At 38.0% G+C, this 27,824-nt stretch overlaps 1 protein-coding gene across 1 annotated transcript in view; it reads left to right on the top strand.

The window, feature by feature from the left end:
- The window catches only part of gabbr1b (gamma-aminobutyric acid (GABA) B receptor, 1b), a 115,230-nt gene that overhangs the window by 8,849 nt on the left and 78,557 nt on the right, over positions 1–27,824 (top strand). The window contains exons 2-5 of the mRNA XM_056741172.1: positions 17,881–17,964; positions 27,167–27,231; positions 27,337–27,475; positions 27,563–27,748. Coding sequence (XP_056597150.1) covers positions 17,881–17,964; positions 27,167–27,231; positions 27,337–27,475; positions 27,563–27,748 — 474 coding nt within the window. The remainder of the gene's footprint in view (positions 1–17,880; positions 17,965–27,166; positions 27,232–27,336; positions 27,476–27,562; positions 27,749–27,824) is intronic.

Below are 27,824 nucleotides of genomic sequence, written 5' to 3'. Positions count from 1 at the left end.
TAGCAGACACCCAAAACAAACGAGCACAGGACAATAGACACGAGGGCATTTTATAGGGGATACTAACAAAGGATAACTAACAATGGACAGGTGTCGGGGATGAAACACTGATGGAAAGCTAAACAAGGAACGAGAGGGCAGGAACATAGATGAGACCGGTGAGAGCAACAGGGCCAAAAAGGCCAACAGGGCCAAAATGCCTCTCTCCACATAAAACAAGGGATCCTGCCAAGATTTTGCCACATGATCAAGAAAGACATGACATGATGAGGCAGAATCATGAAACTATACTGTCAAAAAGCACAGTCCTTCGGATGAAATGTTAAACCAAGGTCACGACTCTCTGTGGTCATTAAAAATCCCATATAAGAGTAGGGGTGTATCCCTGGTATCCTGGCCAAATTCGCCCATTCGCCTCTATACATCATGGCCTCCTAATCATCCCCATATGTACTGATTGGCTTCATAACTCTGTCTCCTCTACACCAATAAGCTGGTGTGTGTTGGGCATTCTGGTGCAATATTGCTGCCATCGCAACATCCAGATGGATGCTGCACATTGGTGGCGGTTGAAGAGATCCCCCCTTCCATGTAAAGCACTTTGAGTGTCCAGAAAAGTGCTATATAAATGTATAAAATTATTATTATTATTATAATTATAAAACCGCTCTTACCTAAAGCAGATGAGATGAGACTTGATTTCTGCTTTCTGCATTTGATGTTCTGCAAATAGTTTTGACAGGCTGTGTTGTTTAAATCGTACATGCTGTTATTTCAGTAATTTTTTAGGTGCGATATACAGAACAACTTATGAAAACGACATATTTTTCGTTGATTGTAATGTTTAAGTGACCAAAACTCAAATGAAATTGAAAAAACTACTAGGATTCTCCTGTTGAGCCAAATTTTCTTTTTCTTCAGTCTCACACTGCCATATAAGACAACACTGCCAACACAAAGTAACAGCAGTTCTTAACTAGTTTCCTTGGAAGCTTGTTCCTATGAATATCAGAGTTTATGACAAAAAAATTCAATTGTTCGTTGGTTTACGCCTTTTTGTTCTTGGACACTGGATGTACAAGCAAGCGCTCAGAACGTGGATGATGCACACATTTCATTCTCACCGCGTTTATGAAAAAAAAGTGCCGGTGTCATCTGTCCCACCCGCAAATTACACCTATGTTGATACGTTTTAATAGGATTTGCCTTGCCACAAGTGATGGTTAGCTTTACGTGTGGGCTTTTTGTATTGTTTTTATCTACTTATCGTACGTTTTTGTACGTTTCACATGGTACGAATTCATACAAATCTTCAAGCTCATAAAATACTCACGAATTCCAGTGATCAGGATTTTTTATACTGAAATGAAATCTGCAGGGTTTTTTTTGTAACATTCTCGATTGTTTTGTTCGATGCATTTGACGTAATTGAGAATCGAGAATTCATTCCAACATTCATTCCAACAGCAATTCATAACTATTTTACGAGATGGCTTTGTATCAAAGTACGATATGAATTGTACAAAACCGTACCATTATTTGTGGCTGTATGGCTGATGCAAATCCTGGTTAACTGAGTCCAGATGTGCATCTATCTATGACAGCAGCCTGCATGTTATTTTAAACGTCTAAAGGGAGTTTGCTTGTGATGCTGGCCACATTTGTTGCTCCCAAACTCTCATTATCGGCGACTGGAGGCCTAATTTTACCCAGAATGCATTAGACCCAGTTTGCTGTTTGCTTTGAGTGTGTATTCTCCCCTTAGCAATCAGTTTTGTTTGTTGGCTGGCATTCGTATGTACATGCATACGTGCACATCTGTGTGTTAGTCTCCATGTGCCGCCCCTTTCTCCAATCCGCACAACACTGTACGTTTAACTGGCTCCCACTCCTCATTTTCATTGCACACAATAGCCCTGATGGCATAGCTGTGGTGTTTAAAGCCGACCGGAGCTGCCGCTTTCATACCTTTGTGTGCCCTGGCGTGCTTTCTGCCGCAGAGTTTTGAATACAGAGCTGCCTGCCCGAAGCCTTTCTCATCCTCCGGGGATTGGAGTTGAGGTACAATCCATTCCAGGTGGCCTTTTAAAGCCCAGCGGTGGAGGAGATGGAGTCTCCCTCACATCTGGCCTCAGGACTCTTAACTCAGGCTGCAGGGGCTCTAACAGATTGTGGAGTTCCTTCAAAAGGCCTCGATGAAGGTCTTACCACCTGCTGAAGAGAGAAAAAAAGGACTGATGCTTTTATTCAGAGTGACCTGACTGTATGAAGGACTGGAGGATGAGTGTGAAAGAGCTGGAGATTGCGGTGGTCTTGAGTGGATTACGTTGCTTAAGCTGCTACCAGTGTGTAGCTGCCGATATGTACATGAAACTCTCTGAAGCCTCAATACTGACCAGCCTAACCGACTTGGCGATGATGGTGGTCTGGAAAACTACCAGGAAAAGCAGAGTTTGATCGCTGCTGAGACCAGGTAACTTAAAACGCTCTGAGAAAGGACCCTTGAGCCAGAATGGTTATTTGTGGAAGTCGATGCAACATGACACTTGGCAATCTGAGATTCATAAATGTTTAAAGGGGTCGTATCATACATTTTTCATCACTTTATTGTTTTCTCCCTGAGGTCCACTTATTAAGTTTGTGAAATATTTTTACTGCGGCGAAAAACAGTCGTGATTTAGTTTTTCCACTCTCTCTCTATGGCCCTTACAAGTGAGGTGTGCTGTAATTTGTTCTACCTTTAAGAAACACTTTTTTATTTCCTTTTAGAAATCACAAACATCAAGTTTTTTGTTGAATTTAATAGACGGCAGAAACAATAAAACAGTTTGCAAATCACAAATTGGGCATTCGGCACAAAAATTGCTTTGGAATAAAGCATAATAGATTTTATTAGTAAATGTTGCAGAAATAGGTCGTTTTTTTAAAACACATGACTAGGATTTCACGCCTACAAATGTCCTAAAATACCTTTTTATGCAATTCATTCATTTTATGATTATTATTCAAATCATTTTTAATGACATTTACCTTAGTATTACAAATATGATTGAACATTTGATCATATTTGGAAGAATGGAGAAGTATTATGTGAAGTAAGGAAGAATGTTCAAGTCCGTATATTTGACAATATCTTAATCACCTTTTATGAATAATATTGACTAACAGTAACAAATATAGCAATAAATCAGTTTATCACTTTAACACATGAAACAGGAAGAATAAACATTAGTCTACATTTCTGTCCATTTTTCATTGAATTTCCGCATTACATTTAAACAAGCCGTTGTGTCCATGATTAAACGCACCTCTGTATCGGTCAAGTTATTCACAAATATATTTTTTATAAGTATATGTGCGAATAATCGTGATGATTTATGTTGAAGCACAGGTTTAGTTGAATAAATCACAAATCAGACTGACCGGATTTATATCACATTCATTACACTGTTAAAAATAAAGGTGCTTAGTAGGTTCTTCACAGCGATGACATAAAAAAACCTTTATTTTAAGAACGTAGACTGAGTTTTCAATAGTGTTTCATTTAAAGTTCAACTAAGTCTCAGATGTTTCTCCTAAAAGTGTATTGGGGATATAAAAAATGAAAGAAATGAGACAATTGTTTAAATACATTAAGATGATGGAGGTGTAAATTGAATGTAGATTTTGTAGGTAAAATAATATGGATAAGAGTTGATGTAAAGATGAATATTTTAGTTCATATCGGGTTCTTCAACAATGTTGATTTTTGATTGGTTTCTTGGCAAATCAGAGCTCGGTTTGTGACTTTGTTCTTGTGACATTGTTGAGATCTATTCTCAATCTTTAATGGTCACATTTGTGAGATTTCTGTGTATTTTTTTCTCAGGAGAAATACTGTTTCTGACACATTGAGGACGTAAAGAGATAATTCACCCCAAAATGCAAATTATGTCATCATTTTCTCATCACCCTCGTGTCATTCAGATTTTTTTGATATTTTGAAGAATGTTGGTAACCAAACCACATTGGAACCCATTGACATCCGTTGGTTTTGTGTCTTTACAGGAAAGTGAATTTGTACCGCTGTTGTTTGGGGTGGATGAGTAAATAATTTTCCTTTTTGGGTGAGCTATCCTTTCAAGCTATAATTTCCATTTCCTCTCAATTCTCATTGATGTCGTGAAGAAATTAAGTTATTTAATAAATCCCATCTGCGATTTTCTTTCTTAAGGGCAGATATCTTAGAGGATCCCCGAGCTAGCTGTCATTTTCTCCGTATAAGCTTGTGTCAGAAAAACAAAAATGCATTTGATTCGTATGAGATTTGAAATCACAAAGGACGGCTTTGAAACACAAATTTACCCTTGAATAAAGCTTAGGTGTGTAGTTGTTGCACTATAAAAGAATGAACCGAAATGTCAGCATTGTCAAGAGCAGAGAAAAGAGATGTCAATGTGCGTATGCTGATGTGAAAATCCAGGCTTAAGTCTTTGAGATATACTATCAATAAGCCATCTGTTACACCTCACACTGATGCATCATGGGATTGATTTTTGAAAGACAACATGGCATCTTCTCCCTCTGTCTCTCTTTGAATCCTCTGTGTCTGTGATCTCTGTGGGCGTGTATCTCAGCATGGGTTCGCATGCGCCCTGGTGCGTTTCGCTTGTGTGACTCGATGGGAGTCTGTGTATGTTTGTCTCTCGCTGCTTCCAAGTCTGTCTCTGAGCTTCATGTGCTTCGAGCAAGTTTTTTTCCTTTTTGTTTTTTGGCGACCCGTGAGCTGTACCATGTGTCTTGGAGCAGATTTTCCTCCTCATCTTAGTCACAAAAATATTGTCAATTTTCTGATGACTCAGTCAATCGGCTTTCTAAAAATAAGCGTGCGTGCTGTACGTTTGTGAAAGTAAGATATTTTGTTTAATAAAAACCCACTTGTTATCCGTGTATGGAAGAGAATGCAAATGGGCTTTTGACCTCAATTACTGTTTGTGAGAGTTGATGTTTCTTAAGATCAAAGCGGTAAATGATACGCTCTTGTGTGGTTGAGCATTTTTTATAAATAAAGAGCTGTGTGCCGAATAACCTAATACATTTTATAGTTGAAATATACTGACCAAAACATTTTTTTTTTGATGAAGCTGGTTGAGTTCACTGGTTGAGGAAAAGTTCACTTCAATATAAATTTCCATCATGCTACTTTTATGTGTTTGGAATATAGCACACTAGCTATATAGACACTTTTTTACGTTTTGGAGCTTGACATTGATTTGTCCATTAGTGATTGTAATTGTGACGGGGTAAGAGACACGATACACACAAGTCAGCAGTGTGAGCTGCCCCAGTGGGGAAGTTATTAAACAACTTAAAATATACTCGGCAGCACTCTCGTTCGGCTGAGCAGGATTTTCTGCCGGGGGGGAACGTCCCTCAATTCGGCGCCGTCAATCTCTCTCTCTTCTTGGTCGTCCTCGGGTTCCTCCCTCTTGGACCACGGAGAGAGAGAGCGTGTTCGTCCTTCTTGAGACCCAGGAAATACGATGATTAGGGAAGACGCTTCACGAGTCGGTCTCTCACCTCTATCCGCCCGCATTCTCCACCAGTTGTGACGGGGTAAGAGACACGATACACACAAGTCGGCAGTGTAAGCAGCCCCAGTGAGGAATTTATTAAACAATTTAAAATATACTGTCCAAAAGGTGACACTCGGGGTGCTCGTGGGTTAAGATCTGCCGGTCCGTGGTCGTGCAAGTGGGTCTTCTTCCGTATTTCCCTCGCTGTCCTTCCTTTCTCTCTCTCTGGGGTGGAATAGGCACAGCGGTTGGTCTCTCTCCGAACCAGGACCTCGAGTGCTGGGAGCACGCTGCTTTTATGCCCGGCAGCTAATCGGCGTCAGGTGAACACAATCAGCATGGGCCGTTTCCCAGGTGACGCTGATCTCAGATCGGCTCCTCGTCACATAATGTGTTGAAGTTGCTCTTTCATAGCTCTGGAGAGTTCATGTTTTAATGTTGCTTTTAAAATTGCTTAGAAGAAATCAACACAAAGATTAAACAATTGTTAAAATACATGGAGGTGTAAAATAAAATGTGGATATTACAGGGTAAAGTAATCTGTATTTGATCAATTTGGTGGCAATTTTTTTAGTTCATATTGAGATCTTCAATGAAATTGAATTTTTAATGATATTGACCAATCTGAGCTCAGTTTGAGACTGTAGCCAGGTTTCCATTACCCTTCAAAATGCGCAAATTGAAATAACGCATTGAAAATACGTCAATTTGGGAAAAACTCCCATGTATCACAAAACAGTTCTCACGCTCGTCTGAGGTGTTTTTTCAGGCAATACAATAAAGGCATATTTTGCGAAACTGCAATGGAAACACTTTTTGCAGTATTTACAAGTCACGTGGCGTATAAAAACGTTACATGGCCATTCGCTGTATGTTTTGGCAGAACATTTGGAAAGATAGGATGTAAGGAATACACATGAAGTAATATCTTATATGATGGCCCAAATGCAAGAAATAAATGTATAGGAACAGTGAGGTAATATGAAAATATATTAGGAAATATAGACATTTCACTCCTTCATCACAGTAGGTGCCACTATGCGCTAAAGTTTAATAAAACGTGCAAAGAAGTACAGCCAGAATGAGTTATTGCGAGAAGAATCAAAAGACACTTTAACATAATATCATTTAATGGAAACGCAGTCATTGGGCGATATTGATTTAATCGACATTTAGAAAACATCGTTTAAGTTTTGCGAAAATCTGTTATGGAAACCTGGCTATTGTTGAGATCTCTTCTGATTCTTTTTCTCAGAAGAAATATCTTGAGAGACAGATCAGACTCAAGCAATAGTTTAATTTGCTCTTCGTTTATTCTCTTTCTAATCGAATCGCTAAAATCTAGGAGAAATAATCGAGAGGTTAAAGAGATCTCATATGTGATTATTCTGTCTTATGGGAAAAGTTTCATCAACATTCTGTTTATCTTCTCCTTTTGAAAAATACCGAAAGGGGAAATGAAGATTAGGCAACAGAATTCCTGGATACTGATCGGTAATGTCATAAGGATAGGTAAAAAAAACATTACGTTCATTTTTGAAAGAACTGTTTTTTTTTTAAGTTCCGGTGAACCAAAAGTTGCAATGGTTTTAACTTCCGTGTTCGCTTTCTTATAGATTGAAAACCAGGGGCGTGGCTTGTGTTTTCCATTGCAAATAGTGTACCTCAGTGATTTGTGGTTAACAAAACCTCAAAATATTTTAGATATCTAAATATTTGTATTAAAGTTTTAATCTATGACATAAAACACATCAATTATAACTTGCTAATGATTTTTTAAACCCTTATTGTGTCTTAAAAAGGGTGCTATAAGCAACTACATCATCGCACAAATAATGCAAAATGGGTACAAATCTCTAAAATCGTGGATAGGGCTTCATTCACTGATTAATTTCTAACCAGGGAATATTTTTAATAAAGTTTAAAGCTGTAGGAGGCTTAGTGGTGGTGACATTGATATTGAGCGACCTTAGTGTAGTCTTTAAAGCCTTCTGTTAGCTTTTTACTTTGGACATTATATTAGGCTTCAAAAGTAACAATTTTCATTTAATTTGTAAAGATTATGTTGACAGACAAAATGTGTAATGTGTAAAGGTCCAGGTTGGCCTACAAAAATACATCATCTCTGAACCACTCAATTAAATGGAAATAGAAAAGTTGACTTTTTTTATTTTAGGAATTGTCATTTTTATTTCACCGGGACATTAAAGGCCTTTAACTCTCAAATACATTTCACGTATATACATCTAGAAATAATGGTCTATTTCTGATGGGCATTTACTAAAGCGATTCATTTGAGGTCATCACAGTCTGTTTGAAATGTTTGTGTTATAAATCCAGATCAGGAGTTGTATATATACTGTAGATACAGCATCAGTACTGTTCCATCTCTGAATGTTTATTGACTACGTGATGTGCGCAGGCTTATTGGCTTCACGTTCTGCCAGCTTGAATTACATCCCTCGACGTCTGGTCACGTACTCCACCAGCCGAGCTTCCAAACTTAGACGTCTCCCGTGATTCTGGAGGAATTTGAATTGACAACTTTGAACTTCCCTTTGAATCCTGCAGATTTAGCCGAATTACCGGCGGAGGAAGGCGGCTTGCATCGGATGTGTCAAGGTGGAATAAAGAGTTTACATCGCTCACGTTTTATTTCCTGTGACTGTGCGAAGAGGAAACCCCGAGAGGATATGTGTCCCTTATTAAAAAGCACATGCACACTCACCCGGTGGGGTTTCTGTTCTCTTCCCACCCTGATTTAAATCAGTCTGCCGGTATCGTTTAGTGAAAGGGTCGATAGCGAGAAAGAGGCCAGTGACAGTCTTGTATCATTCAATGTGCTTTTCACAGAAAGTGACAGGAAGAGGCTGTATGTGCAACACTGGGTGGTAAATGTTGTCAGCTGGTTAGTGTTTCCTAAGAGACACAAAGGTATTCTCCATAGTTTTGTTTTCTTGAAATATGCTTAATATAATTGTTAATAATTCATTTATAATATATATATATATATATATATATATACATATTACATAAATGTCGAAAAAGGTTCTTCAGATTATAAAAAAGTTAAGAGATGGTTCTTTAAAGAACCTTTGACTAAACGGTTCTTTGTGGAACCAAAAATGTTTCTTCTATGGCATCGCTGTAAGGGATCTTTTAAGCACCTTTATTTTTAAGAGTGTATTATAAAATAGATTTCTAATAATATGACGTACACATGTAAACACTGGTTAGATCGCAAATCTACAATGTAAAAAAAAATATGACTATATTTAAAAAAAAATCATACATTTTGTCAAATCTGTTTTTTTTACATTTTAAGTGAAAAAGCACAGTCAAAAAATAACTGTAAAATTACAGTTTTTACCATGTACATAAACAATATGTTTACACCGCTTTTTTGTCTAAACAAAAATCAAATACCTTCATTAATAAAAGTCACAAATCCATGTTTTTCAGTTTATCCTAAAAGAACATTCTTGATACACACACAATTTCAGCCGGGATCGGTCCAGAATGGCAGTAATAAGGAAGTTAAACTCCAGTAGCGTCTGTCGCATAAGCAGTTAATGAGATCAGGGATTGAGTTTTACACACTAGCGTCACAGGGAAAGTCACACAAAACAGAAACAAACAAACATAAGCCCTCACAACTCACTTAAACTTATGGAGAAACAATCCCTATAGGGAACTCTGCAAGCTCTGTATACTGCTGTGTGATATTACAGATGCCATAAGAGAAATGTCTTCCCATTGGATAAGAGCCTTGTGAATGATTTAAAGACCCGCTATGTCACTGCTGTAGTTTACAACCTCTGACATTGACAGAATGTTGACTCTTAACCTGGGAACAGAGCATTTATGCAATTTGTTTACCATTTTTTCTTGCGAGTAAAACATTGTCTTTAATAAATGTGCAACACATCTGTTAAAATCTAATAACGTTTAAACCTTTTAATGCTCTGGTGGATATTTTACGTGTTTTACCTAATTTTAAAAGAATGCCCTACCCAAATATATTGTAATAATTAAATAAAAATAATATTTTTTTTCTGTGAAATAAGACAATAATTTGATAGTAATTCGACAAAAAAAATTCAATTTCAATGACGCAAAAAGGGATGATTTTTTTAGTAAGATCTGATATTGGATAAATGGCCCATCTATGTATGGTGAGTTTTACATGTTTTGTCTGATATACGAATACGAATAAAACCTGTCAAAGTCCGGTTCCAATACACAAAAACACAAATACAAGAGAATGCATGAAACTAGTTTTTAGAAATCCTTAAATGGACAGTTTACCGAGAAGTAAAAGATTTGTCTCCATTTACTCACCCTCGAGTTGTTCCTCATGCATTTAATTGTTTCGATAAACACAGAGAAAGATATTTGGACGAATGCTTGTAACCAAACAGTTCTTGGCCACCATTGACTACCATAGTAGGAAAAATAACAATGGTCAAAAGTGCCTCAGAACTGTTTGCTTTCCTACATTCTTCAAAATATCTTCTTTTGTATTTGACCTAACAAATGCATTTATGATGTAATTTTTCCTACTATATTAGGAACCAACTTGCGGGTGAGCAAATGAAGACTGAATTGTCATTTCAGGTTAACTGTTCCTTTTAGTCTACCATATTCATACTAAAAACTTCATTTCATGGGCACTTTAAGGCCTGTTCACACCAAGAACAATATCTAAGATAACTATAACGTTTTTAAAAACTGTTCTAAACATAAAAGAATAGACATGGATGGTAATATTGTTATAATTGAATCTTTACATTCTTGGTGTGAGTAGGCCTTTAGATAAAATTGAATTGTCTACCGAAAACATGCTTGACCTAATTCCAACAATGCTAACCGTGTGAGTGGTTACCAGGGTATTGTAAAGACTTTCCGTGTGTTGCTATGTGGTTGCTATGGTGTGACCTGATGTGCTACGCTAAATAATGCTAAAAAATGGAATACTTAGATTTGTTTGAAGCGTGAGCTTTAGTACACGAAAACATTAGCAAGCTGCGCTAACTAGACAAAACACGTTTTAAGCCCCGCCCACTGTAAGATCGTCAGTTTGTGGTAATTCACTTTTACATTTGCTCACGTTATTTCTATGGTGTGTAATATTAGCTTCCAAGGCGTGAACTGTCTATCCACACATTTACGCCAGATAAGATGCTGATGATACGCTGCGGCACAAGGATGGCGCTCTCCCTCACCCCTGCAGGCTGATGAGATAGTTGGTTTGCAGAGGCGAGGGGTAGACGTTGTGTCACCAGGGGTTAAAACATGAAGAAAGTCTGACAGCAGTCAAAGAGTGCGCGGAAAGAGGGTACATGAATGGTTGCCTGGCAACAGAATTAGGCAGTTTTCAGCTTTGGTTTCAGTCAAAAAGAGCTGCGCTTTTCCTTCTGTGTCCGTATAGAGATTGCCACCTGTCATCCAAATGCATCTGAATGAATTGGCATGTGTGTGTGTGTGTGAGTCCGTCAAAACCACGAACCACCATAGACTTGAGGCGGCACCATCAACGCCCACCCTCGAATATTCAGATTAGTATTAATACTTTAACATAATTTCAACACTTCGGTCTTGATTATTTGGTTACAAATAAGTCTTCACTGTTAGTCTTGGCTGGTCTCCACATTTACTCAGACCGGACTTGCTGACTAGTTAAACCAGCCGGGCACCAGCTTGACTAGACAAGATGACCAACAGGACCAGCAAACCATTGTTTTTTTCCAGTAGGAATCAGTTTGAGACACAATAAAGATGGCATCACCAAAACTCAATTCAGATTACGGATCTAAAAATGCAAGATCTGGTTATCAGTACAGGGAACCGTGAATGCCTCACGCTGATATCTGCAGCAGTCAGTGAGCCGTGTTTTATATAGGCGATCTTAACGTGGCGTATAGCATTCAGACTGCGTATAATGAGAAGATGGTGTGAGAAGCGCTTTGAGTGAAAGATTTGCTGTTTTCATCAGACAAGCCAGTTAGAAAGATGGAGGAGAAGAGAATGAGAGTAATTGCACTGTGGAGAGATAAAAGAAGAGCGAGGAAAGAGAAAATAGCGGCGATTTTACGAGGACGCTATAAAAAAAAACAATGGCCTGGATAAAAATGAGAGAGAGACAATATGTTAAAGAGGAAAGAGAGCTTGCTACCGAGTGGTCAGTTTTGCGCCTCAGGTGGAGGCCTTGTCTCCATGCCACTGTGGGATTGTGTTTGTGTGTGTGTGTGTGTGTGTGTGTTCACCCAGCACTGCAGCAAACACTTTTCATTAGCCTCATTTTCACATAACAAAGCGGCAGTCACAACTCAAACGCTTTTCTCCACAGGCACAGTTGCCTGCATCAGCCTCTCTCTCTGACATAAGCTCTGTTCCAAAGCCTGGCGAGCTGTCTACAAGACAGCACTTTAATGTGTAGGTTTTTTTCAACGTTACTACTATTTTGGCTCAATATGTGGAGACTACACGTGAGCCATTTGTAGATCGAAACCCCTGAAAAGTTTAAACATTGCAGCATCTAGACCGGCATGGATAAAGTCTGTTTGTCCAGCCAATGAAAGACAGTCTATATTTTTACAATACATAATGCTAGTTGTGCAATAAACTAATACATTTTTGTGAAAACATTCAGGTATTGTTGACAGGTGTTGTGGAATGGCCTTTATCCATCATGCATAAATCGTCAACATCAACTATGGAATTGCCTGTTTTGCATTCGACATTTAATCATATTTTAAGACACATATGAAACAGTCTGATTTTCAATCCTACAGACGATTATTTTTTTACAGTTACTGTCACTAATGTACATCTTAAAACCCTTAATATTATTATACGTTAAAAAAACGTTTTTTTTTTTCAACTTAAAAATTAAGTAACCCAGCTGTCTACATTTTTTGTTAATTCAACGTAAAGATGAGTTATTACATGAATTTGATGCAAAATTGTTATTTTAACTAATATTTTTAAGTTGAATTAACTAAAAAATGTAAGACTGCCGGGTAACCTAATTTTTTAAGTTAATACAACAAATAGATTTTACAGAAAATGAATATAATGAACATTCAGATTAAAATCTCGCTGACAGTTATTGATGAAGATCAGTAATGTATATGATATGGAATATTTGAAATAATGTTATGTATTCTGTAATACAATGGATTTTATAGATATTTCGGTAACACTTTCCTAGAAGCATGTATACATTAAAAAGAGTTATTAAAGTGTAAAATGCATTAAAATGATATTTGTTGTAATGCATTATATGTAGTTGTAAAAAAGTAAAACCAATTTAAAATGTGTTCTGTAACAATGAATTGCTAAGTGTCATAATGTTTAAACTGTAACAACAATTATTTATAAGACATTACAATGCATTAAAAGGTGCATTACAATCCTTTTAAACTACTTTTATAATGCATTATACATACATGCTTCAAGGAAAGTGTTACCAATATTTCTATTCTATTCTATTCTATTCTACATTCTATAATTACTCTTTCTATATACTTTCTATTAAAATCATTATAAATATAATGACCAATATAAAAGACATTACATGGAATTGCAGCTATAAATATTACAATATCTATAATACAATGTTTTACAGCTGCTTTCCAACAATTCAAAATTGTGACTATAAAATTGAACTAGACATAAACCACTCCCAGAATGCATTACAAAGAAATGATGAGTTATGACAAAATATTCTTTTAAAGAAGTACGTCTGTTTCATTCTTTAAAAAAAAACTACCAATAAAACACTTAACACTTTAACATAACAATTATAAATATAATTAAGGTTGATCTAAGTTATGTTTCCTTAATACAAATATTTGTGAACTAACTGGATCTGAATAAGTTTGAAGAATTTATGTTATTTTAAATGATTCAAGCTACAGTAGTTCATTCAGCAAGTACCTGTTGATGCTTGACAACAAAATAATAGATAAAAACAATTCTGAACTAGTATAGGTTTCCTTGATTATTTATAATTTATAATATTTAAATATGTATGTGTCCTATTGGCAATATGCAATTAAACCATTCCTATCTAAATAAATGACTAATACATAAAATCAGTAGACAGGGTTGTGCCAGTGCCACCCACAGCTTTAAGCCACTATTATGGTGTTTAGTGTTTCTCTTAGTTGATTCTTCATTAAACTAATGATAGGTTTTCGTCTTGCCTTGTGTTTGTAAAACATGTAAGTTTGGCAAAGGAAACAGATTAGAATGTCATGAAGTGGCCTTCTTCACTGATTGTTGGCTTATTACACTTAATTGAATACACTTACCCAGCATGCATTGCAACATAAATAATGCTGCTGAACTAGATACTTGTTTCATAAAGGATGTGCAAATTGCTTCTATTATTTTTATAACGTGATTATAACAATGATTTAAAGGGATAGTTCACCCAAAAATGAAAATTCTGTCATCATTTACTCACCCTCAAGTTGTTCCAAAACTTTTTAAATCTTAATAAAAAATACAGATATTTTAAAGAATGTGTGAAACTAAACAGCTCTGGGACACTATTAGTTTTTCTCTACAATGGAAATCTAGTGGCCCAGACAAACATTCCTCCAAACATCTTTTCTTTTGTGTGTAACAACGAACAACTTGAGCAACTCTTGAGCAAAATTCTCATTATTGGGAGTAACGTCCCTTTAAGGCAATTTCTTTCCTAAAATGTTTCTCAGAACTTATTGGATTTTACAATGTACTTAAATTGATTATGTTACTCAATATTGTGTGCGCTGTGTGTATTTTATGCTAACTAGATCACATTATCAGCTCATCACCATGCTACAGTAATATCACACTCTGCTGGACCCTCTGAGCTGAGTTGTTCCAAAACAGTCACTTATGAGGTTCCATTTCATCTAGGATGTTGCCTTGGGGGCATTTTTGGATGCATTCTAGCATTAAAAACGTCTAGACGGAGCGTAACAGAAGGTGCGTTTACAGGCACATTAACTCCCATAAACCATGCCGTTATAAACAATTAAACTGAATGTCCCGCCCCAGATTCCTCTGATTGGTCTGTTGTTCCAACCCTGATTCGCACAAAATGTACATAAGTATTTTTATCTTAAATGTGTCTTGAAACGCAGCGCCCGTGGAGCAAAATCTTACATCATTGTTTACACAAACCGACATGAAAAACCGCTCAGGCATAACCCTGCGTGAATGACCCCTCAGAAAGCAGTGGCCCACGTAGGCAGTCGCAACGCAGAAACAAAACGCTTCTCTCTCCGTTCGGCCTTTTTTATCAAGCCTGTCCACCCCTCCGTATGTTGACTGCATTCATGGAAACGCTCTCCGGCTAAAGTTAATCCTAACCTGTCTTTCATGTTAAGACCTCCCTGAGAGCTCGCTCCGCTCCCGTGAAGGAAAGCCTCGTCTGCTTTTATAGTGTGGGATGAAATGTGTTATGGCTCATACACTCATTCATACTCCTTTGAGACCGGTTAGAAGCCGTGAATAATCTCCAGAAATTGCTTCTATTGTGACGACGGCATTGGATGTCGAGTTGAGTCTTCCCGCCTGGCTACCTGTACTTCAAATTAGCGTATCATTCCAGTGAAATTATTTTATGTATATTAGTCCTGGTGTATTGTTGCCATAATCAGATTTTGCGAACGTGTTTGTGAAGGTCCCGGTGATGTACGTCCTAGATTTCACTCTCTGTGAATCCCGGCTCTTTGAAGCCTCTCTCTCTTCCCTGCAATTCCTCGCTCATTAAAGTGGCCTACAAACATGTCCTGCTATTGCATCTTTCTTTCAGTGTTGTTCCACCCTTCAACAGGGTCCAAATTTAATTCTCAACAAATAAAAATGAACGTTTCGGGGTATGTTAAATATTACTCGGCGGTTGGTCGGTAGCTTTGTCTTGGACGTGCAACATCGTGCATGGTTTATTTGATCGAAATGTGTTTTCGTGGCAGGTGCGGTTTCACAGAGAGAAAAAAATATGTTTGCGTTGTTTTGATCCGGCAAGCCAAGGACACAATGAGCTGTGCTGTTCCCCACAATATGCAAGCAAAAAAAGGCTTATTTTTAGTGGATTTATTCCCTGAAGTTCACACAGGTGTCCGAGCAGATTGGCCACAGATGTATGTCATGTTACACCGCTTCGGCTACCAGATACTTGGACACTAGTCTTTTGTTTACTGCGTATGTATTTGTAAATGTGTTTCTTTACTTAAAGCCATAATATAATAAGATTTTAGCATTAAATATCCAAAAACCACTAGCAGAGTGTTCAATACTCTGTTCACGTGTGTACTTACATTATCTCAAATGTTTCCAAAAATATTGAATCCTGACAAATTTACAATATTAAACAATGTAACACCTATTACTCGAAACCCGTCTTGGCCTTGGTCTTGGTATCAAATGCATTTGGACTCAGTCTTGTCTTGGTCTCAGACTAAGAGGACTGGGATTTTATCTGAAAACCGGTCAAGACCACAACTACAGGGATTTATCTTAACTGCCGATGCATCGTCTGATTAATTTGTTAAGATCGTTAATGTGATTGGATTTCAAACAGATTCATTTTTTTGTTTTTTGACTTAAGTGTTTGGAGAAATGAAGGGATAGTTCGCCCATAAATAAAGATATTTGGAAGAATGTCTGTAACCAAGCAGATCTCGCAGCCCATTGACTCCCATAGTTTTTACTGTATTTCCCCTACTATGGCAGCAAATGGGGGATGGAATCTGTTACTGACATAGGTTACTGACATTCCTCCAAATATCTACCTTTGCATTTAAAAGAACAAAGGAATTTATGCAGGTTTGGAACATGATGACAGAATTTGGTGAACCATCCCTTTAATGCAAGTGACTTAATTCAAGAGGTCAGTGCAAAAAGTACTTGTATAAGATCTTTTTTTCATATATTAAATTTAGGAATATCACAAGGGCAACTGGTAAATGTGATTTTAAATATTAGGTGACTAACATTTTGGACACAACATTTTTGCTCTATTTCTGTGTTGAAAACTGTTCCATTATCAGCTCTTCAGTATTTGTTTGCTCAAAGAAACTGAAGGAAAATCACTAGACACAACATTCGCCTTTAATACATGTTTTTATTTTATTATGACTTTTTAGGGTTCAGGTTATGTGGATCTTTCGGATGAATTTGTCTGGTCTTGGTCTATGCCCTGCCTTGGTCTAGATTTAGGTGGTCTTAACTGCAACATGCAACTCTTCATTGCCTTGTCTGTCAATGCGGTCATATCCGTCTCATCCTTAGTTTTACGGATTAAGCTGTTGTTGAAATCATGGGTGTGTTTAACTTCATGTGCTGCTCAGACCAGTTGGCGTATGGCATGAAATTATTGCAAAAGCAATCGAGACGTTCTCGCAATACTTTGATGTCATACGTCAATCAATCTGGACTGTGTGCAATTGAACACACCTCACGGCAACAGTGAAATTCAAAGTAGTTGCTAAACCTTTATGCCACCCATAAACATGATTCCGAGGCCCATTTTTCTTGATTTTCTATCAGCAGTCTACCAAACTGCTTCTCAGCATCATCTTTGATGTTCTTAAACCTTTGTTTTTGTTTTGCGACTTCTTGCTCAAAAACTGATTTTGGTTCTTTTTTAAATGCAGCTTTTGAAATCCCTTGATTTGATAAATCTGCTGTATTTGATTTATATCATGCAAATCAATTGCTGACACTACGACCTCCTTTCCACACGTTCCAGCATTTAACCAGCCCCTTCACCCTCTAGTTACCCCATTGGCATGGGCCATTAAAAACCCCATAGAGATCGACCAGAAGTAATGTTGTCCAAACCGCCACCAACAAATGCTTAACAGCCACTGACCGAAACAGCGGCTATCATTCATCACGTCCACCCCCATCCACACGCGACCACTGCTCGCAGGAGTGTCTGAGTCAGAAAGCAGTTAGGTGGAATGAGAATATTGATGGGGGCCGACCGGGCAGCGCTCGCACCTTAATGCAGATATTAAGCGGATCTGTGGGCTGAGTAAGGAAAGGCACCCTGCCGCGAGTGACTCATTTGGTTGGTTGTGGTAGACTAACTGTGAATCTAGAAGAGGAGATCAGCTGTTCAGAGATTTCAGAAGGGCCGTCCGTTGGCGAGTGCTGTTTCTGATCTCTCGGCCTGTGCCTCCGCCCCTCCCTCCTCCTCTCTCTTCTCATCCATCAGAAAACTCTCTCGCACACTTTGAACAATCGCTCTCCACCCTCCGTTTTCACACTCAGACCGAGCATAATAATTCCTAACCTTTCTCTCTCTCTCGTTCTGCAGGTGGAAGAATGGCCTTCTCGCTTGTTCTATTGATTCTTCTCTGGTCTTTTCCTCTCACCGCGGTCTCACGCAATTCGACGGCAGGTAATACAGCGGAGATCTGCTGCATGTGTTTGATGTGATGTTTGTTGCGAGTGTGGCGTGTCTAATTTCTGTGATAATTCTGTGATTTCCACACTACCCTGTAAAATAGTCCTACCAGCATAAAATAATTTTACAGCGTAAAAACCCTGTCATATTATCTTTCCAGCATAAAAGAAACATGTAGGATTCATTTACAGAGCAAAACCCTATCAAACTGTACTACCAGTATTAAATAAATATGTTCAATGATTTAACAACGAAAATACACTGTCAGATTCCCCTAGCAGTATTACATAAACAGGTAGGATGATTTTATAGCGCAAAAAATGATGTAAAATTGATGTGCGCATGCCTGGTAGGATAATCTCAAGGGTAAAAGGAAATTTCAGGACACTATTACTAGGCTGGTTTGACTTAAAGTAAATTTTTTGAATAATATAGTTTATTGCATGCATCATTTTGAACATTCTCCGGATTAATTTGACAGATGGCTATTTAATAGATAATGCACAAAATATGTATGTATTGTTGCATTTTTTAATTGTCAACTGGGCATTTTTGGATGGGCCCTTGGAAAATCTGGCGGACAGTCCCCCCCTCTAGCCTCCTAAATCTCACCCTGGTAAAATGTTTTACAAGGTTCAAATATTAATGTAACAGCCCCTTTTTCTAGAAGTATGTTGATAAAAGTAAGGTGGGCGTACCTATCAGTTTAAACCAGTGGCGGCTGCTGATCTTTTAAAGAGGGGAAGCTCATTTTCGGCCTAAATAATACAAATTGTCCATTTATTTATATGTAAATTCTGCCCTACGTTCCTTTTCAAGAAAATGCTCTGTAACCCATGTCAAGAGACATGGCCAGCAGTACATTTTCTTTTTCACAGCACTTCCAGTCATCCAGCTAACTTTGTCATACCAGGAGAGCTGAAAAGACCTGTTACTTTTCCCTATCTTTTGCACTAAATCAATCTTAGGTGTTGATCTGCCCTGCTGTTTAATTCTAAGTTTCTCCTCGTAAGGAAGACTTTCTAATGGCTTTGCCAAAATCAGGTCGACAATATTAGCACTGTCTGCCATCGTGTGCAGTTTGCTAGCTGGCTAGTTCAGACTATATGAATTAATGAAGAAACGATCTAATATATATATTAGTGGTGGGCATAGATTAATTTTTTTAATCTAGATTAATCTAGATTAATTCCAAGATTAATCTAGATTAATCTAGATTAAAATGGCTCATTTGAATTCTGCCGAAGGCATTCAGAATATGTGTGCCACCCAAATAATGACTAAAAGCAAGTCTTTGAGAACGGGTTTCTCAACCCAGGTGGCGCATTAGACCAGGGGCTCATCTCCTGTTTCCAAAATGCATCACAAACTGCTTGAGAAAGCTGTTCTACTACGATAATTGGTGATGAAAATTAAATTATGTTCAATAAGATGAACTTGTGTTTACTTCCGCATTAGCTAAGGGATGATTTGCGTTTAGGTGGTACTTGAGACTGGAAGAGCTCCTACAGTACATTTACATTTAGTCATTTAGCAGACGCTTTTATCCAAAGCGACTTACAAAGAGTGAGGGAGCAACAAGCGATATGTCATACAGGAGCCACAATACATTAGGTGCCAATACAAAGTTACTGGTTTCAACTAAAGCTAGACCACTACCTGTTGAGAAAAAGTGTTTTTTTAAACCAATTCCGCATTGCACAAGGTGCAAACAACCTTAGCCTTGTCGATGTTTCTATTGGGAAGCTTCTTAAAAATGAATATTCCCTGAAGCAAACCCGGCGGCTTCATAGCTGCATCCATGTTAGCACGTCACTTTTGATGCGGTAATTTCACAGTAACGTTATGTTGTGTTCAGACCAAACGCGAATGGCGTGTCAAGCGCGAGTGATTTATATGTTAATGAAAAGAGCCAATAGACCTACTTGCGGCGCGAATCGCGCGAATGAAGCCCGGGTTATGAGATGATGAGGCGGCTTCTGCTTCCGCGAATGACGCGAATCACGCGAGTTGAAAAATCTCGTTCTCGCCCCGTACAGTGCAGTTAAGCTGGTATACATCCGCGCTAAAATATCAAGGTGAAAGTCATCATAGCTTGCGTAGTATAGACCCAGCTCCCAACCCAACTTTGAGAATAGATTAACGGTAGGGTGACCACCTGCTAATAAGCCAAAGGGGGGACAAGGGGTATGTTTCTGAGGGACAATGTGGGACACTGCCTGGCGCGGCGGTGCCCCCACCCCCCGAACAGACTCACAGATAGTGGTTTACCCATTTCTAGCACATACCACCGTACATGGTATATTAATAATGCTCTATTCCCCTAAACATGTGTAATTGCTGATGTATGCTCATATATATATTTTTTTACATAAAGATTCACAATATTTTGAACATTCAATGAATTGACAAATGCACTTCCACTTACGATTTACTTTAGCTATTTTATTTTCCCAGTCTTTCTTGTACCCACACCTTCTCTTTTTAATTAATGGCTCAGACCAGTGGCCTTGTTAGGCCCTTTTTGGGGTGAGCTAAAGCCCCCCTAAAGTTCTAGCTCAGCCCCCCCTAAAATATTGTGTGTAATGTAATCTGTACAAGAATTTGAGATCGCTTTATAGCCCCCTTTAAAACTCTTATTATGAAAACGGCGTTAGGCTGCGTTATTTAGCGCATTCTTCAGTTCACACACGTCAGCACATTGGAGTTAACGTCATTAGCAGTAACGTTATAAGGTGTGTTCATTAACATGACGTCTGCATTTTTGCCATTCTTTGTTATAAATGCATCTTAATATGATGTGCGATGATATGATTAATATGATCTTAAGCGATACAAGACCATTTCCCATTCACTGTTAAAAAGTTTTATGTGCGTTCACCCCTCGTTAACGATTTGTTAACGTTACCTCAAGGCAAATGAAAGCACTAAACACCAATGACGTCATACTTCCACGATCAAGATGATATTGTAGCGCACAGAAAGTGTCATTAATGATGATGTGCTATAGTTATAGAGAGTCGACGGTAGTTTTGACAGCTCCGGAAAGAGGACGGACAGAGTTACTGTAGATCAGCCCGGTGCGACAGTGTTATTCAATGTTCTGAGTTCTGAGGAAATAAAAGTGTACAGAAGCTCTATGTCGTTTTTCAGACTCTTCAGTATTTTTATCATTAATTGAAAACATATTGTGGAGGTAATAGATGAACACACAGTCATGCAGAGAGAGTCACAGCGCTAGTGCTAAACAGAATGAATGGCAGAGAAACATATTAAGTTATTTTTACTAAATAATGATTCAGCAGTTGATTGTGACATTTTATTTTATGGATTTGTGACTGTTGTTGTCACTTTGAAATATAAATGTTGCAGATTAACCGATTAATGTGATATTCATTTGAATAACAATAACTTGTATTTATGCTTTTCTGCATATTCTTTCTTAATTATTTATTTTAGTAACGTATACAATATGTGGTGATTAGAGTGTGTCTCTCTCTCTATATATATATCCTCATTGGAGGCTGAGCCCCCCTAATATTGAAAACCTAGAATCGGCCCTGGCTCAGACTCAGTCTCTTTCTCCATTTTTCAAATTGGAGCGCGCATCTAAAAGTTCCTTCTTAGTGTGTGCACGTGTGCGCGCTGTCATGACAACAACAACGGAGGTGTGGTTGTGGCAACAGTAGCGTGCTGAACTGTCAAGTAATGTTCGTTTGGTTGTCTGGGGCTCGAGGATATAGAGCAACCAACTTTTTTTTGAGCAAGTATTGATTATGCGTGACACGGTCTCAATTTGCGGGACGCATGAATTGGGCTTCAAACGCTGTGCGCGCACGCGCTACGCGGGACGGGTGGTCACCCTAATTAACGGCGACAATTTTTTTATCGCGCGATAAGAGTCTCACTGCGTTAACGGCGTTAACGCCGTTAACGGCCCACCACTAATATATATATATATATATTTAACTCAATGGGAGGAAATGTGCTTAGTGGTTAGCACGTTCGCCTCACACCTCCAAGGTTGGGGGTTCGATTCCCGCTTCCGACTTGTGTGTGTGGAGTTTGCATGTACTCCCCGTGCCTCGGGGGTTTCCTCCGGGTACTCCGGTTTCCTCCCCTGGTCCAAAGACATGCATGGTAGGTTGATTGGCATCTCTGGAAAAATTGTCCGTAGGGTGTGAGTGCGTGACTGAATGAGTGAGTGTGTGTGCCCTGCGATGGGTTGGCACTCCATCCAGGGTGTATCCTGCCTTGATGCCCGATGACTCCTGAGATAGGCGCAGGCTCCCCGTGACCCGAGGTAGTTCGGATAAGCGGTAGAAGATGGATGGATGGATGGATGGAGGAAATGTGGGAATTATGTTAAACTGAAACAATGAATGTGGTGTTAAATTGTGTGAAATATACGATGAAGGTTGCAGCAGTTTGTCTTTCGACTACACATGTAAAATCCGCGATGGGACTGAGTTGGAAATTGAGACACAGAGTGATACGGGTCATAATCTGAAGACCACGCCCACACCAACCGTCTCTTTGCATTGCGAGAAGCTGCCGCCTCCTTGTCATTTATGATTTATATAAAAAAAAAAAAATGTCTAAAAGCTGATAGTCCGGGCCAGCCCACTTCTCCATTCATCCCAGAGACGCTGAGCGTCCGTGGGCGGGACATAATCGCAGCATTATCCAATGACAGTCTTGTTTCTAAGCACTGAAAAAAAACTGTTTAAAGCAGCCCCATTGAAGTCAATGGACGCTGGGCTTCAACAGAGTAATGCACTGTATGCTATGGGAATGAATGAGAAGGAAATCGAGTCAGCCGACCTAAGTAGCTGATTCTGGACGAAATTGTTTTCGTTCAAGATGAACATGTTTAACGCATTTTTAGTCAATAAAATGTTAACATAATAGTACATATATTTGACCATTCATTTTTTTGACAATTATAGAGGAAGCTGAGCTTCCCTTGCAGTCTTAAAGAAATCGCATCTGGTACAATTGCTTTGGAACCTGATGTTCCAAATATGGTAAGAGGCGTTATATTTCCGCCACACGCTTGCTCTATTCGACCAATCACTACGCACTGGTTAACTGGCCAATCATAGCACACCTCGCCTAAAAACACCTCGCGTTTCAGAGAGGCGGGGCAAACAGAACATACACACATGCACGGTATGTGAAAAAAACAGCGTTTTTGAACCTTAAATCGTGTATATACATTGCTTCACATCTAAAACAAACGATAATACTCGTTTAAGGCGTGTCATATGATCCCTTTAAGCAATATTGTTTTACTGAATATCACAGCAAGGTTGCAATATGGCTATAGACTTACATTTGTATGAAAATCACTGTTAGTTTTTATTTCAGTCGAAACATTCGTTTCCTCATACACATAAACATTTCCAAAAGTAGCCAATGCATCATCTCACTAACTAAAAAAGTGACTGTATGTGAATGAGAGATACTGAATTTACTGTAATAACAGCCGCGTTTGTGAAATTTAAGGGATTTGTATGTGTTTGTGCATAATATTCTGTCCTTTATCTGGTTATATTCCGCCTGTGATACGCCTTATTCAGCGGTCCCATCAGTCAGCATCTGGAATTGAAGTTTCCTCACGTTGTCTAGGTCCAGCTGTAATTGCATCCTTCCTATCTCAAATATTATAAGCTTAGCTAGTCTGCTTCGCCCAAGCTGAACGGCTAATGAAACCCAATATAAACACTATTAGATGTCTGACAGCTATAATAAGTACATAAATCCTCACGTATATAATCCCCTCATGCATAATTGTCTTGTTCTATGGGCTGTTGACTGGCAAAAGTGCCTGTGGAATATCTCTTGTCACTGTGTATCTCCTCATCTATCACTCCTCTCAGCTGTGTACACACTGCAAAGTTTTGGGAGTGACAACCACATTTATAAAAAGGGGAATTTAACGTTCTCTGCGTGTATGGAATACAGGAAGCATTTCTACCACCCCGGCTCTTGTGCAGATCTCAATGAGAAACGTGAATGTGCCCTGTGCGAAATGCTGCCTTCGGTTTGTACAGTATAATGGCAACAAAATTTGGAATCATAAGATGACAAATGGGATACTCTATGGGTTTAGGTTTAGTTTAGTCTGCTTATTTTTCCAAAAGCAGGAACACTGTGAGCATTTCTAGCAATATATATATATTTTTTAGGTTCATTATTTACTAACACTGTTTTCATTTTAAACCTGTGTCATATTCTTTCTTCTGCAAAATGCAAAAGAAGATATTTTGAAAAATGCCAGTAACCAAAAACAGTTGGTCCCCATTGACTTCTGTTGTATGGACACAAATCCAATGTAAACGGATTTTCTATTACCACCATTTTTCAAAATATCTTTATTTTTCTTCTGCTGAAGAAAGAAAGTCATACAGGTTTGAAATGACAAGAAGGCGTGTAAACAATGACAGAATTTTAATTTCGAAGGTGAACGATTCCTTTAAATCCCAAGTATAACTGTATGAGTAAATCGACGTAAAGCCAAAATAAAGACAGATAACGGTATCAGTTTATTTAAACTATATTAAATGGAATAAATAAAAAGATATAGTAAAAAAATTATACTAAATAAACGTGATAAACAGTTGCGTTGTTCCCTTTATGACGAATTAATACAATAAACCCGACAAAATAAAATGAAAGCGAAGCAACACTAAAGCCGTACCTCTAAACCTGATGTCACTCGGTCGAATACCGATGAAATATACAGATAAGACCATATACAAATTCTTTCAAATGACCTACATTGGAAATAGTTATGAATTTTACAATTTAGAATTATTACTATTTAATCAAAATTCACACCCAATTTGGCAATTTGGCCGAATACAGTCATATTATTCACAAGTCAACTTGTACAAGTTACTGAGCAAAGCATCTAAAAATTGCTTATAGGAGAGGAGTGAACAACTAGGCCTATAGTATCTAACCGCAGCGTGTACGTGGCCTTCTCAAAAACAACACCAGAATACATATATCACTCACGATAGGCTTGGCATTTCAAACACCTCTTCAGGGCTACAAACACTGAGCCAATGGCAACGCACAAATTGAAAATTCTGCTCATGTTTTTTATTCAATATAAATATACGCATACACACATAGACTTGTGCGGATCTGTGCTGCCTTTGGCCACTGGGTTTGGTGATGACTGTAATTAGCTACTGACACTGTAGGTGAAGCAGACTGTAATAACAGGCTACAGCAACAGGACTCTTTCTTTCTGACAGCAAATCTCAGGCGGAACATTGAGCCCGAGAGAGAATCAGACATTTACACAGATTAGACCTCTGAATGACAGAAATATAATAGAAAATGATGCTTTCAAATTGTACTCGCCTACTATTCTGGGCCACACGTGTAGTCTGTAATTACAATGGGCACTGCCCGCTGCTGTGAAAGGCAGTTTCTGCTGTGTGTGAGTTTCTTGTGGACTGGGAGATAGTATTTTTAGACCTCTTATTTAATCATAGTGTCAGGAATAGGAAGTTGTATGAATAAATGCCTTTAGTCTTCGCAGGGGCTTCCATCATGGCTCTCTTATTGATTCGGTATTCTCAATGATGGCTCTGATATTTGAAATGGAGAGGGCGACACCTATTGGGCAAACTGAGTATTTATAGTTTTGATTTTAGTTTTATTTAGTTTTATTAATATTTAAATCAGCTTTTATTTTTAGATCTTTAGGTTAATTTTTGTTAAAGTGTTAGCAATTTTTGTATATGCTTTTGTCTTTTTATAATTTATTTGTTCAATTTTACATTGCTATAAAATATAAATTAATTTATATTCTAGTTTTATTTTTGTTTAGTTTATTGTTATAATTGTTGTGCTTATTTCAATTCATTTTTCACAATTTCCCCCAAAATGTTTAGTTCAATATTTTATTTGAATTCACTGTACAGGGACGTTTTCAAAGTTTTAATATTAGTAAACTAAAATAACCTTGGTTCTGACCACTTTGCCAAAGAGCGGCTTGAATGGTCTGGGAGTTTCAGATTGATACGTAAAGCAAACATCAGATTTTTTTAAAAAAAATTATCTGAAATAATACTGTTAAACCACGACAGACGGCTGTAAGCTAAATTAAATATTTGCATGAAGTGTTTTCATAAAGATGCTACACAATGCAATAGTTTACCTTTAACATCCACTGGACATTTTTCGTTTGACAAAATGGGTTTAACAGATTATAAAATATATGATTTAAGAATTTTAGACTTCAAAGGTTATATAGAAAACAAGTTGTTCTTCTACGGCATTGCTGCAACGGAAACTTTATGAACCTTTATTTTCAAGAGTGTTGGCCCATGAAAATGATAAAATTTTCATGAATATCTTTAAAAACTCTATTTATAAAAATATTTGATATAACCCACAGAACAAAGCTGAATTTGTGCTTGTGTGCAGTATCTGTCTACTTACAACACAAAACAAAAATTGAGAATGAAAACAAATCACAAGTTTGAAAATAAAACAAAATAAATATGAAATGATAAATAAACATTCTATTGTTCTTAAATAACAATCGACAATTAGAAAAAAATAGGTTTTTATCAAAATATTGTTGACTGTTGCATCTGAAAAGGACTCAGTATTAACAGCCAGTTTGCTAAAAAATACACAAAATATGTTTGTAGTACAAGATGTAAAGGAAAGGATGAGGGCAAGATGAAGTTGCAGCAAAACCATAACTTGGACAACTGAGGTAAATTCCAATATAATGACAACAGAAAAGAGCAACACAACAACTTAATATTGGAAAACATTAACCAACAATAAAATTGATAAACAAAACAAGAAGGTTTTATCATTAAAATCGGAACAGGTGAGCGGACAGAGAAACACAGAGAAAGTGAACACTGAAATCACACCAAAATGCAAGCAAAAAGACATACAATTTCAGAGAAGACAGAATTTTGTTGAATTGGATGAGACATTTTGGATTTGTGTTTACTGTTTTGAGAATACAAGGCATACTTTCAAGAAATGTGTTTAAGCAATTGATAAACAATGTAGTTAAAGAACAATAGACTTGTTATTTTATAATATATGTGTTATTTTGTAACAATGGTCAAAACGTGTCCTTGATGCTTAATTGGTTTAAAAATTCTGTTCATGAATCACACATTACTGTCATTACTGTCTTTTGTCTCAGGTTGTGCCATCATTCGTCCGCCACGGGATGGAGGAATAAGATACAGGGGTCTGACCCAAGAACAGGTGTGGAGCTTTTGTGTGTTTATTAAACATCACAAAAGAAGTCTGTGTGAGTTTGGGAGAGTGTTTGTGTTTGGTTAAATCAGTGTGTTCTCGTTCTTCATGCAGATCCGTAGCGTGCAGGTGTTGCCGGTAGATTATGAAATCGAGTACATCTGCAGAGCCAACAGAATCATTGTGGGGCCGAAGGTCAGAAAGTGTCTCCCAGACGGCACATGGACTGATCTCAACCAGCGCAGCCGATGCTGTGAGTTCAACTCTTTACATCGTTTGTGATTTATTTCGGTTTTCAATGATGTCCCAGAAGGAGGTTCATGATGTTTGTGTTTCTCAGTACTCATGTGTGCGAGGGTGTGGACGTCTCTGGAAAACGGGCGAGTAACTGTGCATCCGCCCGGCCCGGCGGTGGAGGGCACCATACTGCACTACAGCTGTCTGGAGGGCTTCATCCTGGTGGGCAGAAACAGCACGCAGTGCAATAAACTCGGCAAGTGGGACTCGCCCAAACCTGTGTGCCATTGTGAGTATCAGCCTGTCTTTCACTCTGTTACAATTCTATTTATTTATTGTGTATAATACAATACATTCTTTTTCTC

The sequence above is a fragment of the Triplophysa dalaica genome, chromosome 25 (assembly GCF_015846415.1).
Source record: "Triplophysa dalaica isolate WHDGS20190420 chromosome 25, ASM1584641v1, whole genome shotgun sequence".
Taxonomy (NCBI): Eukaryota; Metazoa; Chordata; class Actinopteri; order Cypriniformes; family Nemacheilidae; genus Triplophysa; species Triplophysa dalaica.
The sequence above is the reverse complement of the archived record's forward strand: the minus strand, read 5'-3'. Positions and strand labels throughout refer to the sequence as shown.